General features: G+C 37.2%; 1 protein-coding gene across 3 annotated transcripts; it reads left to right on the forward strand.

Annotated features, from left to right (window-relative positions):
• Positions 1 to 269: 269 nt before the first annotated feature.
• LOC110796196 (pescadillo homolog) lies at positions 270 to 4,968 on the forward strand. 3 transcript variants are annotated; one of them, XM_056827014.1, is made up of 4 exons: positions 275 to 347; positions 466 to 545; positions 1,154 to 2,728; positions 2,839 to 4,968. In XM_056827014.1, the coding sequence occupies exons 3-4, from the start codon at positions 2,498 to 2,500 to the stop codon at positions 3,583 to 3,585; spliced, it is 978 nt and encodes a 325-aa protein (XP_056682992.1). In that variant the 5' UTR covers positions 275 to 347; positions 466 to 545; positions 1,154 to 2,497; the 3' UTR covers positions 3,586 to 4,968. The 3 variants fall into 3 exon arrangements, with proteins under 3 accessions (XP_021856916.2, XP_056682993.1, XP_056682992.1); XM_022001224.2 differs by having other exon boundaries at positions 270 to 545; XM_056827015.1 differs by having other exon boundaries at positions 270 to 545; positions 2,839 to 3,502.
• The last annotated feature ends 22,519 nt before the right edge of the window (positions 4,969 to 27,487 follow it).

Below are 27,487 nucleotides of genomic sequence, written 5' to 3' on the forward strand. Positions count from 1 at the left end.
GGTCGGGTAAGCTGACTCAATTCTGTTATCGGTTATATTGCGGTCGGGTGCCAGGTTCGGGTCCGGGTCATGCACCAATAGGTCAAAATTAGTCGTCGGTTTTAACGGGTTGGATACGGTCGGGTTACGGGTTTCCTATTTTAACAAAATTTCGGGTTTCGAGTCGAGTCCGAGTCGTTAAAAATACAGGTCGGTTCAGGTCGGTTTCTCGGGTCGGGTCATTTTTTTTGACAGCTCTAATAAATACTGGCTAGTACCAACTTCTCATTAATCGTCTTCAACCTTGGATGTTTAAAAATCAACCTCCATTACTGCAATTTAATTGTCTCTCACGTCATTTGAGTTTGGTAGCGTTCAAAATTTTCATCTCTCTTACATCACCCTCATTCTCTCACCTATACTTTTATGTTGTAAACTCTCTTGTTCTTCAATCTCATATTCTCATCTCTCGGATTATTTATGCAGAAGGGGAAATATGGCGAAAAATTTGAGGGCTTTGAAGTGGTCCATCTTCTATTAGCTTCATACAATTGCATCTATACAAGGTAATTACTTATTCAATTCCATCATACTTGTAAAATGCGATAATTAATTGATGTAATTGTACAACATAAATCGATTTAATTATGCGAATTAGGTAATTAAATTTATGTAAAACAGGGTTTTTTTTAGTGTGGAGATGGAATTTTTATTTGAGTGTTCTTAAGATAGAATACTGGGTAATTAGAATTCTAGCATTAGTATTGTACGCAATTATGCTGTTAGAGTTTGAATAGGAATACGTAGTTAGGTATAAGTCAAATACTTGTATTATATATGGTGACAGATTAATAAGTTGAGTTATGTTAACAAATACCCACAATGAGTTCGATGAAATGACGATTTGAAGTTATTCATGTATAGGTGATTCTTCTGACTTTGAGCTCAATTTCTGATGACCGTATGAGATTATAAGATGGGTAGAGTCAAAGTCATTTCACTAAGACAATAATTATATAATAAGAGTCTCATGCTTACCTTACAAGATTTGTGGATTGGGGTACACTAACTAATCAATCTTCCATAAAACAAGAAATTAAAGATTAGATGTGATATGATATTATTCTTTATTGCTGATTGTGAAACTTTAATTAATTGATGTTGTCATTGTTAGGTAATTGCATCTCAATGGGTTGTACTGAATCAGAATCAGTTACGTTAAAGTTGTGGCATGGTGCCATGGTGGGTTGTTCAAAAGGGATAAACATGGGTTCTTGGTTTACATCGGTGGGGCAGCTAAGACATTTCATACGAATCAGTTACGTTAAGCCTCCCAACAGCTCCTCAAGCAGCCCATACCCCTATTCCTGGTGAGTTTTGGAATGATCAAAGGCCGGAAAGTCCTTTGCCATACAATAAGGAACTTTTTGGTGAATTCAGTTCATAAAAGGGAGCCAAATGATCCACCTTATCAGCCAGTTTGGGAGGATGATCAGTATTATGCTTGCGATGCTGGGGAATATAATGAAGAGTACGATGATGAATATAATGAAGAGTACGATGATGAATATGATGACGAGTATAGTGATGAAGATGATGATGATGTATACAGGGATGTTGACGATGAGATTGAGGCTGAAATTGAATTTGAGGAGCTAGAGAATGATGATGCCTACACAACCGATGAAGAGTATAAAACTGCTAAAGAGAGAGTAAAGGGGGCTAAAAAGAAGTTGTTTGATCTTGTACATCAACTAAGTAAGGAAGCCGAATCTAATAAAGCAAGGGATGACAAGGAGGGTCATGTTAAGGGTGACAAGGAGGGTCCTATTGCTTCTGAACAAGGTGGCTATGTTAGTGAATATGAGTTGTCTGCAGATGAGATCCACACACCAGATGAGAGTGAAGAAGAAGGAGATCTAGGTCAAATTAGGAGGAAAATAAGCAGAGGATTGGTTGTGCCCGAGGATACAGATTTCTCATTGTTTCGGTGGAAGGCCGGGCAAAGATTTCTTAACAGAGGGGCATTTCAGAAAGTAGTGGCTAGTTATGCCATAATACAAGGGAGGAATCTGATGTTTGATAGGAGTAAAAAAACAGAGGACAAAGGCTCGGCGTTTGTTGTGTTCCTGGGTGTCCATTTAGGTTGTAATCATCCTGGGATTCAAGGAGGGCTGCCTTTGTTGTAAAAACAGTTCGTAATGAACCACATGTTACAGAAACATGAAGAAGAACAAACAACTCAAATCAACCTGGCTTGCAACACAGTTTTAAGAAGTGTTAAGGCAGACCCCATTGGCTTGGTAAGGAGATTATGGAAACCGTAAGGAGGGCTTACAAAGTTGTTATAAAGAGGGATTTTTCCTACAAAGTAAAATATAATGCTCATAGAATGCTACATGGGTCTACGAAAGACCACTACAAGAAATTAGGAAGGTATTTACAAGCTTTAAAGATGTCAAGTCCAAATACTCATTTTTCTCTTGTTACCGATGCAACTGACTAGAAGGATCCTCCTATGTTTAAGAGATTGTTTTTTTGCTTAGATGGGGTGAAAAAGGGGTGGTTAGAAGGTTGCAAAAGGGTTATATTTTTAGATGCATGTTTCTTGAAAACATTCCTTGGTGGACAATTGATGGCTGTTGAAGGAGAAAATAATTATTCATGGGAGTGGTTTGTCACTGAGTTGCAAGGGTATCTTGGACTTGGGGAAGGAGATAAAATGGCTATATTGTCTGATGAACATCAGGTATGCATTTTAAGTTCTTAAATTTATGTTCTGCTATTTACATTTTTCTTACTGTATACAATTTTGATCGTGGTACTTAAATTTATGACATTCATATCTGTTTTGTTAAGGGAATCTTGAATGTCGTTGATGAGGTTCTTCCCAAAGCCGAGCATAGACATTGTGCTAGGCACATTTTTGCTTTGTGGCACAAGAATTTTAGAGGTGATGAGTTTAAGTTGTTGTTTTGGAAGGCTTCAAAGACATATAACGAGGCTGATTATAATGAGGCTTTAGATGAAATGGAAGCTGTGAATCCAGATGCAGTAATTGCATTCAAGATCTACAATCCCAAGGTATTTTGTAGGGCATTCATGGACATAACAACAAAGGTTGATGTTATAGTGAATAACCTTGCAGAAACGTTCAACGGTTACATCATTAATGCTCGAGTTAAGCATTTAATATACATGCTTGAAGATATAAGGTTGGCATTAATGCAGAGGTTGGTAATCAAGAGAAAAGACATGGAGAAATCTAAAGCAATTGTGTGCCCAAGAATTCAGGTTAAAATGGAGAAAGAGAAGCTACTTGCTGCTAATTGCACTCCATGTCCATCTTCAGAGGCATTATTCCAAGTTAACCAATTCATGGATAGTTACATAGTTGATGTTCAAGGTAGGACATGCACTTGTAGTAAGTGGGACATGACTGGGATACCCTGTTGTCATGTAGTGGCATGTATTTTCTTTACAAATAGGGAAGCTGAAGAATATGTTGATGACTGCCATAAAAGAGATGTGTACTTACAAGCATATGCCGGGTCTATTCCTCTTTGTGCAGGGGAAAACATTGGCCTAGGTTTGAGTTTCCACTAGACCCTCCTCCTATTAAGATAGGCCCAGGGAGACCTAGGTTGAAGAGGAGGAGGGGTCCTCATGAAGATCTTAAGAGACCCGGAAAAATGACTCGACATGGATTGGAGATGACTTGTTCTATCTGTCAGCAAAAAGGGCATAATAAGAGACGATTAATGAGAAGTTGGTACTAGGTAGAGCTAGAGATGGCCAGTGGGCCGGGTCCGACCCAACTCACCCTGACACAACCCGTAGTGGGTTAAGTGGGTCGGACCCACTTACGACTCGTAACTCAGCCCAACCCAACTCGCGTATAATGTTGATGGGTCGTGTGTCAAAAATTTTGAACACAACCCATTTCGACCCACCCCACTAACCCGAAACGACGCACCACGGCACACCCAACCCACTTAACCCAACCCACCTAACACATGAACATGACACACTTAACCCTGCCCATTTAACCCGGCCCACCCAACACACGAACAAGACCCACCCAACCCGTCATCCTCAACCCGATTTTATGACTCATATTTGACAAAAAAAAGAAATACTTAAATATATAATAGTTTTACTTTTAATCATAAAATTTAATAATGTGTAAAATGGATAATATTATATGGGCTTTTGCAACATATAAATAGTCCAAAACTAGTTAAACTACAATTCTACAAATCCAACGGATCTATCTAGAATCAAATAAATACTTTGTATTTTTTTTTAATAAATGTTTAGGGTTAGAAACCCACGTATAAAATAGAAGTGAGAGAATTCATTTGACATTCTCACAATCTCACATGGATGTCCTAGTAGGGACACATCAATAGTTCAAGAATATCCACCTAAAAGACCAATGGGGAGACCAAGAAAAATAGGGATATACCATCTAATGTCACAACTACTTATGACGATATTAGTCATCACACTACTACTGCTGAACCTACTAGAACGGGAAGGGGTGGTAGAGTTATCAAACAAGGAAAAAGTTCTAGGGGGGAAGAGGTGGAAGAGGGAGAGGAAGAGGATGTGGGGGAACAAATAAAGAGGTGGGTGCAGGTGGTGGTAGAAGAGGAAAAGGAAGGGGGAGAGGGAGAGGGAGAGGAAAGGGAGAAACAACTGCTTAGAGAGCGGAAGGCAGGGGTAGAACTGGTGCTAGAGGAAGGGGGGAAAACGTAAGTACATTCCCTAATCAAATTTATGAATTTTACAAAGTTTCACTGTATTGTCACTTAGCTTACTAAATGTTTAAAATTTGATAGATTCCGAAAGGTGTTGGGATATTATTTTCAAATGATGGAACATCATTCACTAATGTAAGTGTTCGTGTTGAATTAAGTTTACCATGCATAAAACTCTACTTTATTACAAAAATTTTACTTATCTTTAGTTATAACTTATAAGTACACCTGGTTATCGGGCGGGGCGGGTCAGGGTCGGTGCGGGTCAAAAGAGGGTCGGATATTGAAAGGGTCATTTTTAGCGGGTCGATAATGGACGGGTCAAAAGCGGGTCGCGGGTCAATAGCGGGTCATTAGTGGGCGGGTCAATAAACGAGCAATGAAAAATGAAAAACAAAAGAGCCATGTGCAAGTACAAGTAAATACGAAGCTATACACGTAAATTTTTGTATCGTTACTATTTTAATTTTCAAAATAATTGTAGTATAAGTTTGACCCTATAATGACCCTGTCCAATAAAAGCCTTATCCAATAAGAGCCCTGCCCAATAAAAGCCCTATTAACTTGACCCTATCCCTATATCCATTGGACTACCCTGTCCAATAACCAGGTGTACTTATAAGTATGTTTGTTATGCTATTTTAGGTTTCTTAATTAAATTTCACAAGTACAGAAAAAATTATTACGGAAAGAAAAAACCAAGCTTGTTCACAAGTTTCATGAGTTGATCTTGTTTTTTTTTTTATTTAAAACCCGAGCTTGTTTACGAGCTACTTTTTGTTTGTTTATGATGTATGTATGCAGGCACCTGGCCAATTTGGAGAGCCACAAATTATAGGAGAAACTTCAATGTCAACAAGTAACTACCCACAAAGACTAGACTCCTCAATTAATCCTTGATGAAGGAGTTGTAAGGTTATGAACAATATAATTCATGCGGAAAAACCATGAAATCCAGGAATCCAAATTAATTGCCACATAGTCAATTAGCATAATTTAGTATAAATACTATGTGATGCGTGCCTCCCCTAACTACTCCCAAACCAAACAAGAACAAGTAAAGGACTCCAAGTGTCGTCCCTCAGTAGCAAGTCCACAGCACGTCCGGATCCGCCTTAGATTCAGCCGACTAGAATATTCTCTAAGGTTTTTAGTGCACTCGGGAAACTCACAGATGGGATAGGCAAATATTAAATTCTCCCTTGAATTTAATGTATTGAATGTGATGTATACATATTTATAGGGTGGGAAATAGAGAATTGAAATCCTACTAAGAATCTATTAACTAAATCTATTAGGACTCTAGTTAATTAATAATATTAGAATTCTAGGGATAATCAAATACTTATTATTTCAGATCTACCCTTGATATCTAATTTTATTAGAATTAGGAAAACAATAACTAGAGGCCCAAACTACTTGCCGCGCAAGTAGCTTGGCGCCCAAGTTTTACTTAGCGTGCAAGCAACATACGGCCCAGCCCCTTGCAGCGTGTGGCTTGAGGCCCACGTTGCTGAAGGAAATAATGCCCTTGGTCCAAGTATGCATTCTATGTTAAGTCTAATAAATGCGGTTCAGTATTAATTAACAAGTTAATAATTCAGTGAGATCAAGTGAGCTGAATGCCTAGCTAGAGGCCGCTTCAGTTCAAGTGGAATTAATGATATTAATCCACAGCTTACTCTTGACTGAACCCGTAGGGTCACACAAATAGTACGTAAACGGATCAAGTATTTAATGGCATTAAATACTCCATCTATGAATATTCGGAACCGACGGATCTTGGTTTCAGTGGGAGCTAAGATCGTCACAGGCAAGAAATGAATACTCCGGAAACGATGATATTGCCGGAAACGGAAATATGGATCGTATCGGAAATATAAATATTATCCAAGTCGTAGATGTTGCCGGAAACGGAAACATGGTACGTATCGGAAAATATTATCGGAAATGGAAATATTGCCAGAATCGGAAATATTACCGGAAACGGAAATATTGTCAGAATCGGAAATATTACCGGAATCGGAAAATAATTCCGGAAACGGAAATATTAAATATTTGTTCGAAACGGAAATTAATTCCGGAATCGGAAATATTAAATATTGTTCGTATCGGAAATGAATTCCGGAATCGGAAAATTTAATCGGAAGCGCATCGTACGAATAAGCATCGGACGAGGCCTGCCGGACGAGGCCCAGCACGAAGCCAGGCCATCGCCCAGCAAGCCAAGCGCGCCGCACAAACAGCCACGCCAGGCCCAGCGCAAGGCCAGGCCCAGCAGGCTGCGCAGCGCGCGCGGGCGCTGCGTGGGCTGCTGCTCGCGCGCACGCATGGGGGCCCATCGTGGCTGCCGTGCGTGTGTGTGTGCAAGTGTTTGTGTTCGTGCACGTTTCCTAAAACATGCAGAGTTCGGTTAATGATTAAATTCCTAATTCTATTTGATAAATTAATTAAATTAGAGTTCTTGTAGGATTCTAGGTTTAATTAATTTGTATCTGAATAGGATTTCGATTCCCTTTCCATACCGCTATAAATATGAGGCTAGGGCTCACAATTTATAACACAAGTTTCAAAGTATTCAAAGTGAGTTTTTGAGAGAAAAATTCAGCCACACATCTTGCTCAAAAGTGCCGAAAATAATAGTACCTTAAGGGCGATTCTAGTTGGTCAATCTTAAGGCGGATCCGGACGTGCTGTGGACTATCTACGGAGGGACGACACTTGGAGTCCTAAAGACTTGTTCTTGTTCGGTTCGGGCGCAGCTAGGGAAGGCACGCAACAAAGAGTATGCATCTAATCTATGCTAAATGATTATGTGTAAATAATATGTTTTCCTGGGTTTATGGTTTTTCCGCATGATTTATGAATTGTCATATGTATCATAACCTAACAGTGGTATCACGAGCCCCTTATTATTTTCATAATCTAAATTTCATGAACATGGTTAAATATTACAAATTTGCAAGAATTAAAAGGGGTGATTAATTTTCGTAATTGTTAATTAATTGCAAATTGCGTTTATTTAATTATACGTACGCAGTTTTTCGGCAGTTTTTTCGTTACTCATCCGAATTGAGTGATTTTTGTGTCAATTCCGCATGTAAAAGGCATTCTAAAATTTTGACAAAAATAGTGTTTTTCTGCCGAACCCAGAATTCTCAAATTCGAAGCCTAACTATGACTTTTCGAAGGTTTTAGTTTTTCGAATGCAAAATTTCGTAAATTTAAGATGTTAAATTAAATATTTGCGATTCTTGTTGATAAATCTTGAATTTTTGATTGACCTACTGCATATGTTTAACAAGTTTGAATGCCTAGTCTTGTTAATTATGCAATCTAATTTGTAATTATGATTAATTTGTTGAAAATTAGAATAATTTAGAATTAATTTGATTTTCATAATTAATTGTAATTTAATTAGAAACCTATGATTAAAAACCACCATAAAAATTGTAAATTTATGATAAATTTTAAATTTTTATGACCTAGACTTGAATCCATAACAATCGGAAATCAATTGGATAATAAATTTTCGATTTTTCGCCCTAAAATTATGAAATTAATATTATTTATTAATTTGTCATTAATTTTAAATATAAATTTTAAATTTTTATGCGATTCGTTCATAAAACTTGCACGCACGAAGCAATGGACGCTTCGTGTTACCCTTAAGGGGTGTTGCATAATGCGGGCATGCGACGACGAGCAAGGGAGCTCGTCGCCCATGCGGCACGAATGCAATGAGCAAGGGCGTAGTGCACGAGCACAAGGCAGCAGCCCTGCCTTGTGTCGTGTGCCACGACCAATGGACGAATGGGCATGGGCGTAGGGCGAGCCAAGGCAGTCGCATGTGGGCAGCAAGCGAGCTGCGCCACAACGCGCGCAGCCTCGCACAAGAGCGCGCAGCCTCGCGCGCAGCGAGCGCAAGCTCGCGTGCCACGAGCGCTGCGCCTAGCATTGCTCGCACGCACAGCGAGCGATGTCGCCCGCCCAGCGAGCGATGTCGCGCGCCCAGCGAGCGATGGCTCGCGCGCACAGCGAGCGATGTCGCCCGCCCAGCGAGCGATGTCGCGCGCCCAGCGAGCGATGGCTCGCGCGCCCAGCGAGCGATGTCGCGCGCGCACTGCGAGCGATAGCTCGCGTGCGATGAGCGCTGGCGCGCGCAGCGAGCACCAATGCGTGCGGAGGCTTGCGATAGGGATGCAGCAGCTATGCGACGAGCGCATGGGCTGCGCGCACATGGCCAGCAATGGCTGTGTGCATGCGGCCCATGGGCGTGCAATGCGTAGGGTGTTTGCGTTACGATTAGATCGTTTTGAATGTTTAATTTGAAAATTTCAGTTCACGTAATTTTAATTAATTTTAAAATTAATAATTTAAATTATTTTCTTGGATTTTAATTTTGAATATTATAATTATAATAAATTTTATTTATTCTAATTATTTTACTAAAATTAAAATCATGAATTAATTTAAATACGACTGAAATTAAATTAAATTTTTGGATTCAATTATAAATTGATATGAGCTTTAAATTTTAATTAAATTTGTATGTTTCCGGTTGGACTAGAAATACATTTTTATGTTTAAAATTAGTAAAGCATATAAATTTATTGGTTTAAGTGGGAGCGCCTTTTAGTCATAAACTCTTGATTAGGTCTACAAATCCTTAAGGTTAAAACAACTTGATTAGAATTAATAAGGACTGAATAATTGGTAGATTATTGGTGCCCTTGATTAATTGCTGCAAATGTTTACGTGATGCATAATGTGTTTTACTAACCAGCTATGTGGGCCATTCATGATAATGAATGGGTGAATGGTATATATTGTATATGTACTGTTTTGCAGGTTATGAAGTGACTAGTATGGCCCAAATAGGATAGAAAATATGGTCTGCGTACCATTAATTTGAATGTAATTGGTCTGAAGTACCAAAGTTATTTTTCAATTCAAATATGGTCTGCGTACCATCAAATAGTTGTAATTAGTTATAGCTTATCCTATTTGAAGAAAATGGTGCCTCCCACGGAGATTTTCAAGACGGACTTTGAAGTCAAAGCTTCAAGATGAAGTCGGGCCATACTAGATCACAAATATCTTATGCATGTTTTAAGTTATTTATTGCTTTTAAATATGTCTTAAAATGCATGAGATCAAAGCTTGATTATGTTGCATGATTAAGGATTTTAGTTCACTTAAAATCTAACCAACATAGTAAGAGCTTAAGTTCCAAACTTAAAAATTGAGTTAAAAGGTGCCATGCCAAAATATACACTTGCTTGGATATCCTTTACATCAATCTAGTAATAGTTTTCGCTCAGCGAGGTGTTACTTATTGGTCCTAAAGGGGCAAGGTACACAAATAATTGTGAGTACATGTTAGTTTTGGTGAAACTCAACGATATAAGTAAGGAGTCCTTTTATGTCGTGGCAAATTCGATAGGTTTACCTAATAAGTTCTTAGACGTACCTATCAACCAAGAATAGTTTCTAAACTATTAGCAAAAGGCTTTTGCTTACCTAAAATGTTTTAGGATTAAGTCGACAAACTGTGCTTAGTTCTTCAATGATTTTAGGGTCTTGGAATCATTTTATTCACACCTGCCGGAACACATAATTCGAATAAAATGCTAATAACTTGTTTGAATTGCATGGTTGCTTTAATTTCAAGTTATTATTCATGATAAATGTTTAGACTTTGCATGCTTCAATGTATGTTTTAATTATTGTTTATAATTAAATATCTTGCACTGCAATAAATCCTTTTAGAAAGGTAACAGTAAATTTCCTCGATTGGTAGTGAATCCAAGAACGATTCACGGAAAAGAGAGAAAGTGAGCAATTTAAAATGTACGTTTCTTATAGCGACTTTTATGGTTGTTTTCGAATATCAAAATCGAATGGCAAACCAATTGGTGCTTGTGAATTCAAAATACACTGTAGTTTTGAGATCATAAAGCATTGAGTTTAATACGCTCAGCTTTACCAATGGTTAACAACCTAATATCTTTGTCCATTTAATTCTCGAATGAGTCTAGTCCCTAGACATTCGAATAGATCGATGCTTAGAGAACTTTAGAAGCTTCTGGTAAGATCATCTAGTTGAAACGAAATATTCAACATAAATGGTAAAGAACCTTGTTGGTGACATTGGACATGTCTAACAAAGTATAAAAGTCAACACTAAAGAATTCAATTCTTAAGACTATAAGAAAGGGTACAAGAAATAGGAAAACAAGGAACAAATGAAAGGAATTTACAATTCCGTTTCTACCTATAAGTTTATGTTTAAAGAGAAGTGGCCTAGCAATCAAACTTCCTTGGTATCATATACCGCTTGAGGTTCTTACTTCGGTAATAACTCAAACAATGGAAGCTAGGATACACTAATGACCTACAAGTGGGAAATGAAGCATGGCAATGCTACATTAGTTGTAGGGTCATCTAGTTTGTTTTAAGTCCTTTCAAAGGCTGGAACTTAATGGCTATTTTGTTCCATAATCAGCATACCTAAATTTTCTGCTTCAAACACAGAAAGACTCACATTCAAGAAAAACAAAAACAGTTTATTTGTTTATTTGAATGAAATGGTCAATTACAGGTTGAGTCAATATGCTTGATTAAAACAAACAACTCTTTATAGAACTTTACTAGGTTCAAATCAACCCCTTGATTTGAGTTCCACTAAATCTTTGGCATTGTTGCTTAGACCATATCAACAAGTTAACATTCAAAAGCTCTATTTTAATGGACTTTTGAAAGTTGATTGATTTCTAGATCATTTTAAGACAACCAGTCTTACTTGTTGAAAGTAACAAAAGATATGAACTATTGTTAGAACGCCTAGACGATAGAGTTCAAAGCTAAAGAAAGATTTTATGACTTTATTATTTCACATGGATTTGAGTGAATATAGGTTTATTTACTCAAATGTGATATAAGTTGAATCTGTTTGGCTAGTTCAAAGATTCAGAAGTATAAAATCCACTTGGCAAGAAATCATAAAGATCTAGGTTAGATCATGTTGATGATTACTTGAGACCAAATATGATCATCAATGATTGTGTGTTGTAAGTTCACAATCTAGGTCCATAAGATATGGCATATCTTAGTTGGGATAATCGAAGTCAATTAGTACTTGATTCGATTAATGATGAATCATAAAGACTTTTCCTATAATTTCTAAAACAAAATGCTCAACTACCACCAAACTAAACCAAATTCGTCAAAGCTTTTGAAAAGTAATTTCAGAATAACTTTTCATATCTAGAGAGTTGCTAAACTCAGTGGAAGCTTAGTGTTTGTTATTCAACAAACTAAGGCCCAAGTCTAGATATATGTTTCATTGTGATTTATTCAAATGAGACACAAGGGTATTGTTTCTACCACGAATTTTTGAGAACATAATGTTTGTTTGCTCGAAATAATGTCCTTTTGTAGATTCGTTTCCAAAATGACAAGTGGGAGAAAATAGACCTCGAAAGTCTTCGAGGCGAACAACAAACATAAACGGACATTCCGGAGGCTTTTCGAAGTGCTTCAGAAAACCCGAACGTATTCTTTAAGGACTTTAGAAGTGGCTTTAAAGAATAGACATCTCTTAGAAGACTTTACAAGTGCTTCAAGGAGAATAGAATATTCAAAGGACTCTCAAAGTGCCTGTTGATATTCTATTGTTTGATGTTCTGATGTTCTATACCCAAGTAGGCATAGAGTTCAAATCACTGGAACTATGAGATTCTTCTAGTCAATGAAACTATGAGATTCTTCTATTAGATAGTGAAGAAACCTACAACTTGCAGTCAAACTATTATCATGTAGATTAATGAGTTTGTGACTTGTAAGAAAGCTATGACGAAACCCAGATTCCCTAAAATGGTTAGAGGCCATATATAGACTCAAATGTTTTAAGTGGTTAGAGGCCATAAAACATACTCAATGTTTTGATGACAAAATTGAAATTTTGTTGATTTGCAAGAATAGGTTCACACCTATTGGTTGCAAGTTTGTTTTAAGGATAAAAACCATCAAACATGAATTGTGTTCACACACAAAGCTAGATTAGTTGCTAAAAGTTACAAGCAAATTCACGATGTGGATTGTGTTGAAACCTCATGCAAAATCGTAATACTTCAAGTCTATAATTCAAGCAATGATTGCATATTGGTAAATATGGCAATTGGATGACAAAAGTATTCCTCAATCAAATGTTGGAATAAACTATGTACATGGCATGTCATAGGATTTGTGGATCCAAATAAATGCTTGAAAAGGAAAGCTAGCTTATAAAATCTAAGTACAGATTTAAGCAAGCAATTGGGAATTGGAACTGTATTTTAAGTGAAGCTAATAAGCATTTTAGTTTCATAAAATATACATGATTCTTATAGATGTATAAGAAGTTTAGTGGGAGTACATAAAAACTTATTTGGTCCTATGTGTATCACACACATATCTCTCTATTGTGAAATAACATTCAAATGCTAATGACTTAGATTTGAAATTATTCATCAATGATGGACCATGGCGAAACTTAGTACATATTGGGTATTAAGATCTATTTACAAAGATCTTATAATATTGTTTTAGATTAAGTAATGGCATTTACTAAATCAAACACGAAAGTCTCCATTGGAGATATTCGACCCATGTGAATAAATCTAAGTAAAGGATGTTTGAACTATGTATAAGCATTTACTAAGTTAAACATCAAAGAGTCTAAATGAGATTCTTAACCTATATTATATGTCAAAGAATTTAGCTAAATTTAGTATCTACTGAAACTAGATAAGCTAAAGTTACATGAATAGAATTCAATTGGGAATTATTCTGCAAAAGAATTTATCATGTATGATATAATATGAGGATCGCCAAAAACTGAAGGAAATAATGCCCTTGGTCCAAGTATGCATTCTATGTTAAGTCTAATAAATGCGGTTCAGTATTAATTAACAAGTTAATAATTCAGTGAGATCAAGTGAGCTGAATGCCTAGCTAGAGGCCGCTTCAGTTCAAGTGGAATTAATGATATTAATCCACAGCTTACTCTTGACTGAACCCGTAGGGTCACACAAATAGTACGTAAACGGATCAAGTATTTAATGGCATTAAATACTCCATCTATGAATATTCGGAACCGACGGATCTTGGTTTCAGTGGGAGCTAAGATCGTCACAGGCAAGAAATGAATACTCCGGAAACGATGATATTGCCGGAAACGGAAATATGGATCGTATCGGAAATATGAATATTATCCAAGTCGTAGATGTTGCCGGAAACGGAAACATGGTACGTATCGGAAAATATTATTGGAAATGGAAATATTACCAGAATCGGAAATATTGCCGGAAACGGAAATATTGTCAGAATCGGAAATATTGCCGGAATCGGAAAATAATTCCGGAAACGGAAATATTAAATATTTGTTCGAAACGGAAATTAATTCCGGAATCGGAAATATTAAATATTGTTCGTATCGGAAATAGATTCCGGAACTGGATATTTAATCGGAAGCGTATCGTACGAATTAGCATCGGACGAGGCCTGCCGGACGAAGGCCCAGCACGAAGCCAGGCCATCGCCCAGCAAGCACGCACGCAAGCCCAGCGCGCGCCAAGGCCACGGATGCGTGGGCCTTGCTGCGTGGGCTGCAGCTCGCACGCATGGGCAGTCCTTGTGGCTGCCGTGTGTGTGTGAGTTTGTGCTCATGCGTGATTCCTGAATCTGCAAGAATCAGTGTATGATTAAATGTCTATTCCTAAATTGGATAAATTAATTAAATAGAATTCATGTAGGATTCTAATTCCAATTAATTCGCATCCTACTAGGATTACGATTCCTTTTCCATAACTCTATAAATAAAGGCCTAGGGGTCATAATTTATATACAAGTTTCAAAGTATTCAAAAGTGAGGTTTTTGAGAGAAAATTAAAACACATCTTGCTCATAAAAGTGCCGAATTTTCTAGTACCTTAAGGGCGATTCTAGTTGGTCAATCTTAAGGCGGATCCGGACGTGCTGTGGACTATCTACGGAGGGACGACATTTGGAGTCCTAAAAGACTTGTTCTTGTTCGGTTCGGGCGCAGCTAGGGAGGGCACGCAACAAAGAGTATGCATCTAATTATGTTATATGATTATGTGTAAATAATATGATTCCTGGGTTAATGGTTGTTTCCGCATGATTTATGTAAATGTCATATGTATCATAACCTAACAGTGGTATCACGAGCCCCTTATTATTTTCATAATCTAAATTGCATGAACATGGTTAAATATTACAAATTTGCAAGAATTAAAAGGGGTGATTAATTTTCGTAATTGTTAATTAATTGCAAATTGCGTTTATTTAATTATATGTACGCAGTTTTTCGGCAGTTTCTTCATTACTCATCCGAATTGAGTGATTTTTGTGTCAATTCCGCATGTAAAAGGCATTCTAAAATTTTGACAAAAATAATATTTTTCTGCCGAACCCAGAATTCTCAAATTCGAAGCCTAACTATGACTTTTCGAAGGTTTTAGTTTTTCGGATGCAAAATTTCGTAAATTTAAGATGTTAAATTAAATATTTGCGATTCCTGTTGATAAATCTTGAATTTTTGATTGACCTACTGCATATGTTTAACAAGTTTGAATGCCTAGTCTTGTTAATTATGCAATCTAATTTGTAATTATGATTAATTTGTTGAAAATTAGAATAATTTAGAATTAATTTGATTTTCATAATTAATTGTAATTTAATTAGAAACCTATGATTAAAAACCACCATAAAAATTGTAAATTTTCGATAAGTTTTAAATTTTTATGACCTAGACTTGAATCCATATCAATCGGAAATCAATTGGATAATAAATTTTCGATTTTTTCGCCCTAAAATTATGAAATTAATAATATGTATTAATTTGTCATTAATTTTAAATATAAATTTTAAATTTTTATGCGATTCGTTCAAATAACTTGCACGCACGAAGCAATGGACGCTTCGTGTTACCCTTAAGGGGTGTTGTATAATGCGGGCATGCGACGACGAGCAAGGGAGCTCGTCGCCCGTGCGGCACGAATGCAATGAGCAAGGGCGTAGTGCACGAGCGCAAGGCAGCAGCCCTGCCTTGTGTCGTGTGCCACGAGCAATGAACGTATGGGCATGGGCGAGGGGCGAGCCAAGGCAGTCACGTGTGGGCAGCAAGCGAGCTGCGCCACAACGCGCGCTGCCTCGCACAAGTGCGCGCAGCCTCGCGCGCAGCGAGCGCAAGCTCGCGTGCCACGAGCGCTGCGCACAGCATCACTCGCGCGCACAGCGCGCGACGTCGCCCGCCCAGCGAGCGATGTCGCGCACCAGCGAGCGATGGCTCGCGCGCGCGCCTGCGAGCGAGCCAGCGCGCCCAGCGAGCGATCTCGCGCGCGCACTGCGAGCGATAGCTCGCGTGCGATGGGGCGCTGTGCGGAGGCTTGCGATGAGACAGCAGCAGTTATGCGACGAGCGCATGGGCTGCGCGCACATGGCCAGCAATGGCTGTGTGCGTACGGCCCATGGGCGTGCAACGCGTAGGGTGTTTGCGTTTCGATTAGATCGTTTTGAATGTTTAATTTGAAAATTTCAGTTCACGTAATTTTAATTAATTTTAAAATTAATAATTTGAATTAATTTCTTGGATTTTAATTTTGAATATTATAATTATAATAAATGGAATTTATTCTAATTATTTTACTAAAATTAAAATCATGAATTAATTTAAATGCGACTGAAATTAAATTAAATTTTTGGATTCAATTATAAATTTATATGAGCTTTAAATTTTAATTAAATTTGTATGTTTCCGGTTAGACTAGAAATACAATTTTATGTTTAAAATTAGTAAAGCATATGAATTTATTGGTTTGAGTGGGAGCGCTTTTTAGTCATAAACTCTTGATTAGGTCTACAAATCCTTAAGGTTAAAACAACTCGATTAGAATTAATAAGGACTGAATAATTGGTAGATTATTGGTGACCTTGATTAATTGCTGCAAATGTTTACGTGATGCATAATGTGTTTTACTAACCAGCTATGTGGGCCATTCATGATAATGAATGGGTGAATGGTATATATTGTATATGTACTGTTTTGCAGGTTATGAAGTGACTAGTATGGCCCAAATAGGATAGAAGATATGGTCTGCGTACCATTAATTTGAATGTAATTGGTCTAAAGTACCAAAGTTATTTTTCAATTCAAATATGGTCTGCGAACCATCAAATAGTTGTAATTAGTTATAGCTTATCCTATTTGAAGAAAATGGTGCCTCCCACGGAGATTTTCAAGACGGACTTTGAAGTCAAAGCTTCAAGATGAAGTCGGGCCATACTAGATCACATATATCTTATGCATGTTTTAAGTTATTTATTGCTTTAAATATGTCTTAAAATGCATGAGATCAAAAGCTTGATTATGTTGCATGATTAAGGATTTTAGTTCACTTAAAATCTAACCAACATAGTAAGAGCCTTAAGTTCCAAACTTAAAAATTGAGTTAAAAGGTGCCATGCCAAAATATACACTTGCTTGGATATCCTTTACATCAATCTAGTAATAGTTTTCGCTCAGCGAGGTGTTACTTATTGGTCCTAAAGGGGCAAGGTACACAAATAATTGTGAGTACATGTTAGTTTTGGTGAAACTCAACGATATAAGTAAGGAGTCCTTTTATGTCGTGGCAAATTCGATAGGTTTACCTAATAAGTTCTTAGACGTACCTATCAACCAAGAATAGTTTCTAGACTATTAGCAAAAGGCTTTTGCTTACCTAAGATGTTCTAGGATTAAGTCGACAAACTGTGCTTAGTTCTTCAATGATTTTAGGATCTTGGAATCATTTTATTCACACCTGCCGGAACAATAAAATCGAATAAAATGCTAATAACTTGTTTGAATTGCATGGTTGCTTTAATTTCAAGTTATTATTCATGATAAATGTTTAGACTTTGCATGCTTCAATGTATGTTTTAATTATTATTTATAATTAAATATCTTGCACTGCAATAAATCCTTTTAGAAAGGTAACAGTAAATTTCCTCGATTGGTAGTGAATCCAAGAACGATTCACGGAAATGAGAGAAAGTGAGCAATTTAAAATGTACGTTTCTTATATCGACTTTTATGGTTGTTTTCGAATATCAAAATCGAATGGCAAACCAATTGGTGCTTGTGAATTCAAAATACAATGTAGTTTTGAGATTATAAAGCATTGAGTTTAAACGCTCAGCCTTACCAATGGTTAACAACCTAAAATCCTTTTTCCATTTAATTCTCGAATGAGTCTAGTTCCTAGACATTCGAATAGATCGATGCTTAGAGAACTTTAGAAGCTTCTGGTAAGATCATCTAGTTGAAACAGAATATTCAACATAAATTAAAATGGTAAAGAACCTTGTTGGTGACATTGGACATGTCTAACAAAGTATAAAAGTCAACACTAAAGAATTCAATTCTTAAGACTATAAGAAAGGGTACAAGAAATAGGAAAACGAGGAACAAATGAAAGGAATTTACGATTCCGGTTCTACCTATAAGTTTAAAGAGAAGTGACCTAGCAATCAAACTTCCTTGGTATCATATACCGCTTGAGGTTCTTACTTCGGTAATAACTCAAACAATGGAAGCTAGGATACACTAATGACCTACAAGTGGGAAATGAAGCATGGCAATGCTACATTAGTTGTAGGGTCATCTAGTTTGTTTTAAGACCTTTCAAAGGCTGGAACTTAATGGCTATTTTGTTCCATAATCAGCATACCTAAATTTCTGCTTCAAACACAGAAAGACTCACATTCAGAAGAACAAAAACAATGCTTGTTTGTTTGTTTATTTGAATGAAATGGTCAATTACTGGTTGAGTCAATATGCTTGATTAAAACAAACAACTCTTTAAAGAACTTTACTAGGTTCAAATCAAACCCTTGATTTGAGTTCCATTAAATCTTTGGCATTATTGCTTAGACCATATCAACAAGTTAACATTCATAAGCTCTATTTTGATGGACTTTTGAAAGTTGGTTGATTTCTAGATCAACTTAAGACAAGCTAGTCTTACTTGTTGAAAGTAACAAAGAATATGAACTATTGTTAGAACGCCTAGACGATAGAGTTCAAAGCTAAAGAAAGGTTTTATGACTTTATTATTTCACATGGATTTGAGTGAATATAGGTTTATTTACTCAAATGTGATATAAGTTGAATCTGTTTGGCTAGTTCAAAGATTCAGAAGTATAAAATCCACTCGGCAAGAAATCATAAAGATCTAGGTTAGATCATGTTGATGATTACTTGAGACCAAATATGATCATCAATGATTGTGTGTTGTAATTTCACAATCTAGCTCCATAAGATATGGCATATCTACGTTGGAATGATCGAAGTCAATTAGTACTTGATTCGATCAATGATGAATCATAAAGACTTTTCCTATAATTTCTAAAACAAAATGCTCAACTACCACCAAACTAAACCAAATTCGTCAAAGCTATTGAAAAGAAATTTCAGGATATCTTTTCAATTATATATATCTAAAGAGTTGCTAAACTCAGTGGGAGCTTAGTGTTTGTTATTCAACAAACTAAGGCCCAAGTCTAGATATATGTTTCATTGTGATTTATTCAAATGAGACACAAGGGTATTGTTTCTACCACGAATTTTTGAGAACATAATGTTTGTTTGCTCGAAATAATGTCCTTTTGGAGATTCGTTTCCAAAATGACAAGTGGGAGAAAATAGACCTCGAAAGTTTTCGAGGCGAACAACAAACATAAACGGACATCCCGGAGGCTTTTCGAAGTGCTTCAGAAAATCCGAACTTATTCTTAAGGACTTTAGAAGTGGCTTTAAAGAATAGACATCTCTTAGAAGACTTTACAAGTGCTTCAAGGAGAACAGAATATTCAAAGGACTTTCAAGTGGCTATTGATATTCTAATGTTTGATGTTCTATACCCAAGTAGGCATAGAATTCAAGTCACTGAAACTATGAGATTCTTCTATTGGATAGTAAAGAAACATAGAGATCAGGTCAATGAAACTATGAGATTCTTCTATTAAATAATGAAGAAACCTACAACTTGCAGTCAAACTATTATCATGTAGATTAATGAGTTTGTGACTTGTAAGAAAGCTATGACGAAACCTAGATTCCCTAAAATGGTTAGAGGCCATATATAGACTCAAATGTTTTAAATGGTTAGAGGCCATAAAACATACTCAATGTTTTGATGACAAAATTGAAATTTTGTTGGTTTGCAAGAATGGGTTCACACCTATTGGTTGCAAGTTTGTTTTAAGGATAAAAACCATCAAACATGGAATTGTGTTCACACACAAAGCTAGATTAGTTGCTAAAGGTTACAAGCAAATTCATGGTGTAAATTGTGTTGAAACCTCATGCATAATCGTAATGCTCAAGTCTATAATTCAAGCAATGATTGCATATTGGTACATATAGCAATTGGATGACAAAACGTATTCCTCAATCAAATGTTGGAATAAACTATGTACATGGTATGTCATAGGATTTGTGGATCCAAATAAATGCTTGAAAAGGAAAGCTAGCTTATGAAATCTAAGTACAGATTTAAGCAAGCAATTGGGAATTAGAAATGTATTTTAGTGAAGCTAATAAGTATTTTAGTTTCATAAAATGTACATGATTCTTATAGATATATAAGAAGTTTAGTGGGAGTACTTAAAACTTAATTGGTCCTATGTGTATTACACACATATCTCTCTATTGTGAAATAACATTCAAATGCTAATGACTTAGATTTGAAATAATTCATCAATGATGGACCATGGCGAAACTTAGTACATACTGGGTATTAAGATCTATTTGCAAAAAAAAATCTTATGATATTGTTTTGGATTAAGTAATGGCATTTACTAAATCAAACACGAAAGTCTCCATTGGAGATATTCGACCCATGTGAATAAATCTAAGAAAAGGATGTTTGAACTATGTATAAGCATTTACTAAGTTAAACATCAAAGAGTCTAAATGAGATTCTTAACCTATATTATATGTCAAAGAATTTAGCTGGATTCAGTATCTGCTGAAATTGAATAAGCTAAAGTTACATGAATAGAATTCAATTGGGAATTATTCTGCAAAAGAATTTATCATGTATGATATAATATGAGGATCGCCAAAAACGTATCGTATGACTTTAGCCATGACGAACATATACCAATCTCTATTGATCTAAGAGAAGATCAACTAGATTGAGATCAAGAATACTTATGGTACTTGAAAAGGTACATAGGAATAGTTCTTGATTCAAGGAAATAAAGATATGCTAAATATTGATGCTACACGCATAAACACTGGCAAAGGATCAAGCAAGACCCTTTGGAGTTAACCATTGACAAGGACGAGCTATAGAGCATCGTGTTTTGAAATGGCAACATGGGTTGGAGACCATGAGTTGTTGCGTGGGAAATTAAAATAATGATTTCTATGTTCTAAGATATAGTTGAGAGTATTCCACATATCTGTGAACTGCTTGGATAAGTAATTCCAAACAAAGCATCACTAGCAACCTATAAAATTGAAGTAAAAGTAATTATTGCCTAAGAAGCAATAAAACAGGGTTGTTTAAAGTTCTTCACTGAACTTGGGTAGATCACCTATCTGCTGGCTTGATGGTTCTTCATTGAAAAAATGCGTGGAACCACTCTTGAAGCAAGAAAAACGTCTGCTAACTTAATGGTTCTTCATTGCAAAATGCGTAGAACCACTAATGTAGTAAGAAAGACTAGATCACATAATAAACAAACTCGAAAAGATCTTATCATCATATCTCAAAGAACATTCGATGAAAAGGATGTTAAGATTGGCAAAGCATGATAACTAAACCTATGCAACAAGTGAGAAGCAACACTCACATTGTAGCACTGGAAATCAAGCATAGCTTTGAATTCCATGAACTGTTTTAGAAGATGGGTTTGAGGCCCATGCTTGTAAAACATTGGGGTTGAACATTTATCATATATGAAATGTATTTTCATATTCCATTTAATCTTGGTTTAGTATTAAATGATGAGTCCCTTCAACTTGACGATATATTCAAGATAGACTGTCAGGACCAGTCCTGTGACTAAGAAATGTCTATCAAGTGAACTTGAATGTCAAAGGTTGAAAATGGTCCCTAATCGGAGTTTTCTATAAAATTGGACGCATAGAAAACGTTAGACGATTAGAATGCAAGATGACTAGTAGTTCTGTTTCTTGAACTATGTGGACATGGCAATGTCATAATCATTTGCATAGATACTTACTTTGGGAAGACTAGTATCGGACAAGACCTATGAAACTTTACTGTAAGAGATGAAAGTCTGTCATAAGTAAATTTCATTAAATTATTAGACACTAAATCCTCAATACCTGAGTGATTTGAGATTACTTGTTTGAGAACTGGTTGCTTTGACGTTGACCAACCGTCGCACCGTAAAAGGAGGCTATAAAGGCAACGCTCAGGTAATCACCTATCAAACGAAGTCTAATCTCAAGATCGCAAGATTGGGATTGTCCTCCCATAAATCGGGATGAGATGCTTAAAAGTTGTACAAGGCCACTCGGAGAGCTAGAAACTGTGAAATGCATGGCCGTGCTCGGATGAATCATAGGCTATGATTATCTGTTTATTTGATCAGTTGAACTCTGAAACCGAGGAACACCTCTGGACATAATAAGGATGACAACTCTTACCTTATGTTCAAGAGCAAGCATCGAGCGACAAAGGAATTAGGAAATGCACACTTGTCCCTAAGGACAAGTGGGAGACTGAAGGAAATAATGCCCTTGGTCCAAGTATGCATTCTATGTTAAGTCTAATAAATGCGGTTCAGTATTAATTAACAAGTTAATAATTCAGTGAGATCAAGTGAGCTGAATGCCTAGCTAGAGGCCGCTTCAGTTCAAGTGGAATTAATGATATTAATCCACAGCTTACTCTTGACTGAACCCGTAGGGTCACACAAATAGTACGTAAACGGATCAAGTATTTAATGGCATTAAATACTCCATCTATGAATATTCGGAACCGACGGATCTTGGTTTCAGTGGGAGCTAAGATCGTCACAGGCAAGAAATGAATACTCCGGAAACGATGATATTGCCGGAAACGGAAATATGGATCGTATCGGAAATATGAATATTATCCAAGTCGTAGATGTTGCCGGAAACGGAAACATGGTACGTATCGGAAAATATTATTGGAAATGGAAATATTACCAGAATCGGAAATATTGCCGGAAACGGAAATATTGTCAGAATCGGAAATATTGCCGGAATCGGAAAATAATTCCGGAAACGGAAATATTAAATATTTGTTCGAAACGGAAATTAATTCCGGAATCGGAAATATTAAATATTGTTCGTATCGGAAATAGATTCCGGAACTGGATATTTAATCGGAAGCGTATCGTACGAATTAGCATCGGACGAGGCCTGCCGGACGAAGGCCCAGCACGAAGCCAGGCCATCGCCCAGCAAGCACGCACGCAAGCCCAGCGCGCGCCAAGGCCACGGATGCGTGGGCCTTGCTGCGTGGGCTGCAGCTCGCACGCATGGGCAGTCCTTGTGGCTGCCGTGTGTGTGTGAGTTTGTGCTCATGCGTGATTCCTGAATCTGCAAGAATCAGTGTATGATTAAATGTCTATTCCTAAATTGGATAAATTAATTAAATAGAATTCATGTAGGATTCTAATTCCAATTAATTCGCATCCTACTAGGATTACGATTCCTTTTCCATAACTCTATAAATAAAGGCCTAGGGGTCATAATTTATATACAAGTTTCAAAGTATTCAAAAGTGAGGTTTTTGAGAGAAAATTAAAACACATCTTGCTCATAAAAGTGCCGAATTTTCTAGTACCTTAAGGGCGATTCTAGTTGGTCAATCTTAAGGCGGATCCGGACGTGCTGTGGACTATCTACGGAGGGACGACATTTGGAGTCCTAAAAGACTTGTTCTTGTTCGGTTCGGGCGCAGCTAGGGAGGGCACGCAACAAAGAGTATGCATCTAATTATGTTATATGATTATGTGTAAATAATATGATTCCTGGGTTAATGGTTGTTTCCGCATGATTTATGTAAATGTCATATGTATCATAACCTAACAAAAACGTATCGTATGACTTTAGGCATGACGAACATATACCAATCTCTATTGATCTAAGTGAAGATCAACTAGATTGAGATCAAGAATACTTATGGTACTTGAAAAGGTACATAGGAATAGTTCTTGAATTCAAGGAAATAAAGATATGCTAAATACTGATGCTACACGCATAAACACTGGCAAAGGATCAAGCAAGACCCTTTGGAGTTAACCATTGATAAGGACGAGCTATAGAGCATCGTGTTTTGAAATGGCAACATGGATTGGAGACCATGAGTTGTTGCGTGGGAAATTAAAATATTAATTTCTATGTTCTAAGATATAGTTGGAGAGTCTTCCACATATCTATGAACTGCTTGGATAGGTAAATCCAAACAAAGCATCACTAGCAACCTATACAGTTGAAGTAAAAGTAATTATTGCCTAAGAAGCAATAAAACAGGGTTGTTTAAAGTTCTTCACTGAACTTGGGTAGATCACCTATCTGCTGGCTTGATGGTTCTTCATTGAAAAATGCGTAGAACCACTCTTGAAGCAAGAAAAACGTCTGCTAACTTGATGGTCCTTCATTGCAAAATGAGTAAAACCACCATCGAAGTAAGAAAGACTAGATCACATAATAAACAAACTCGAAAAGATCTTATCATCATATCTCGAAGAACATTCGATGAAAAGGATATTAAGATTGGCAAAGCATGATAACTAAACCTATGCAACAAGTCAGAAAGCAACACTCACATTGTAGCACTGGAAATCAAGCATAGTTTTGAATTCCACTAATTGTTTTAAAGATGGGTTCGAGGCCCATGGTTGTAAAACATTGGGGTTGAACATTTATCATATATGAAATGTATTTTCATATTCCATTTAATCTTGGTTTAGTATTAAATGATGAGTCCCTTCAAATTTGACGATATATTCAAGATAGACTGTCAGGACCAGTCCTGTGACTAAGAAATGTCTATCAAGTGAACTTGAATGTCAAAAGTTGAAAATGGTCCCTAATCGGAGTTTTCTATAAAATTGGACGCATAGAAAACGTTAGACGATTAGAATGCAAGATGACTAGTAGTTCTGTTTCTTGAACTATGTGGACATGGCAATGTCATAATCATTTGCATAGATACTTACTTTGGGAAGACTAGTATCGGACAAGACCTATGAAACTTTACTGTAAGAGATGAAAATCTGTCATAAGTAAATTTCATTAAATTATTAGACACTAAATCCTCAATACCTGAGTGATTTGAGATTACTTGTTTGAGAACTGCTTGCTTTGACGTTGACCAACCGTCGCACCGTAAAAGGAGGCTATAAAGGCAACGCTCAGGTAATCACCTATCAAACGAAGTCTAATCTCAAGATCGCAAGATTGGGATTGTCCTCCCATAAATCGGGATGAGATGCTTAAAAGTTGTACAAGGCCACTCGGAGAGCTAGAAACTGTGAAATGCATGGCCGTGCTCGGATGAATCATAGGCTATGATTATCTGTTTATTTGATCAGTTGAACTCTGAAACCGAGGAACACCTATGGACGTAATAAGGATGACAAATCTTACCTTATGTTCAAGAGAAAGCATCGAGCGACAAAGGAATTAGGAAATGCACACTTGTCCCTAAGGACAAGTGGGAGACTGAAGGAAATAATGCCCTTGGTCCAAGTATGCATTCTATGTTAAGTCTAATAAATGCGGTTCAGTATTAATTAACAAGTTAATAATTCAGTGAGATCAAGTGAGCTGAATGCCTAGCTAGAGGCCGCTTCAGTTCAAGTGGAATTAATGATATTAATCCACAGCTTACTCTTGACTGAACCCGTAGGGTCACACAAATAGTACGTAAACGGATCAAGTATTTAATGGCATTAAATACTCCATCTATGAATATTCGGAACCGACGGATCTTGGTTTCAGTGGGAGCTAAGATCGTCACAGGCAAGAAATGAATACTCCGGAAACGATGATATTGCCGGAAACGGAAATATGGATCGTATCGGAAATATAAATATTATCCAAGTCGTAGATGTTGCCGGAAACGGAAACATGGTACGTATCGGAAAATATTATCGGAAATGGAAATATTGCCAGAATCGGAAATATTACCGGAAACGGAAATATTGTCAGAATCGGAAATATTACCGGAATCGGAAAATAATTCCGGAAACGGAAATATTAAATATTTGTTCGAAACGGAAATTAATTCCGGAATCGGAAATATTAAATATTGTTCGTATCGGAAATGAATTCCGGAATCGGAAAATTTAATCGGAAGCGCATCGTACGAATAAGCATCGGACGAGGCCTGCCGGACGAGGCCCAGCACGAAGCCAGGCCATCGCCCAGCAAGCCAAGCGCGCCGCACAAACAGCCACGCCAGGCCCAGCAGGCTGCGCAGCGCGCACAGCGCGCAGCGCGCGCGGGCGCTGCGTGGGCTGCTGCTCGCGCGCACGCATGGGGGCCCATCGTGGCTGCCGTGCGTGTGTGTGTGCAAGTGTTTGTGTTCGTGCACGTTTCCTAAAACATGCAGAGTTCGGTTAATGATTAAATTCCTAATTCTATTTGATAAATTAATTAAATTAGAGTTCTTGTAGGATTCTAGGTTTAATTAATTTGTATCTGAATAGGATTTCGATTCCCTTTCCATACCGCTATAAATATGAGGCTAGGGCTCACAATTTATAACACAAGTTTCAAAGTATTCAAAGTGAGTTTTTGAGAGAAAAATTCAGCCACACATCTTGCTCAAAAGTGCCGAAAATAATAGTACCTTAAGGGCGATTCTAGTTGGTCAATCTTAAGGCGGATCCGGACGTGCTGTGGACTATCTACGGAGGGACGACACTTGGAGTCCTAAAGACTTGTTCTTGTTCGGTTCGGGCGCAGCTAGGGAAGGCACGCAACAAAGAGTATGCATCTAATCTATGCTAAATGATTATGTGTAAATAATATGTTTTCCTGGGTTTATGGTTTTTCCGCATGATTTATGAATTGTCATATGTATCATAACCTAACAGTTGCCGCTCGAGGCTTGGCATCAAGGCACACAACACACAGCCCACTTTTTGGGCGCTGCTGCACTTGCTCGGCCCAAGCGAGCTGCTCTGTGCGGGCTTGCTAGGCGCTGGGCCTGACGCTTGGGCTGGGCCTTGCGTCTCGCAAGCTCGTTCGTCGAGCATTCTCTTGTCGTGCTTCCGATTCGTTTTTCGATTCCAAAATTTATTTTCGATTCGAACAATATTCACCGACAATGTTTTCCGATTTCGACAATATTTCCGATTCAGGTGATATTTCCGATTCCTACAATATTTCCGATTCCGAAAATATTTCCAATTCCGTAAATATTTCCGATTCCGACAATATTTCTATTTCCGACATGAACCAAATTTCCGGCATGAACCATATTTCCGTTTCGGGCAACATCTTCGACTTGGATAATATTTATATTTCTGTCATGAACCATATTTCCATTTCCGGTAATATCTTCAATTCTGGTAATACCCTTTCTTTGCCTTGTGATGATTTTAGCTCCCACTGGAACCAAGATCCATCATTTTCGAATGACCATAAATAGAGTACTTAATGAATATTATATTCA

Source organism: Spinacia oleracea, chromosome 4, assembly GCF_020520425.1.
Source record: "Spinacia oleracea cultivar Varoflay chromosome 4, BTI_SOV_V1, whole genome shotgun sequence".
Lineage (NCBI taxonomy): Eukaryota > Viridiplantae > Streptophyta > Magnoliopsida > Caryophyllales > Amaranthaceae > Spinacia > Spinacia oleracea.

Excerpts from the sequence above, each read along its gene's own strand:
- LOC110796196 (XM_022001224.2), top strand. The coding sequence starts at position 2,498 with ATGTTTAAGAGATTGTTTTTTTGCTTAGATGGGGTGAAAAAGGGGTGG. Across the intron at positions 2,729-2,838 it reads TATTGTCTGATGAACATCAG|GGAATCTTGAATGTCGTTGA; the intron begins GTATGCATTTTA and ends TGTTTTGTTAAG.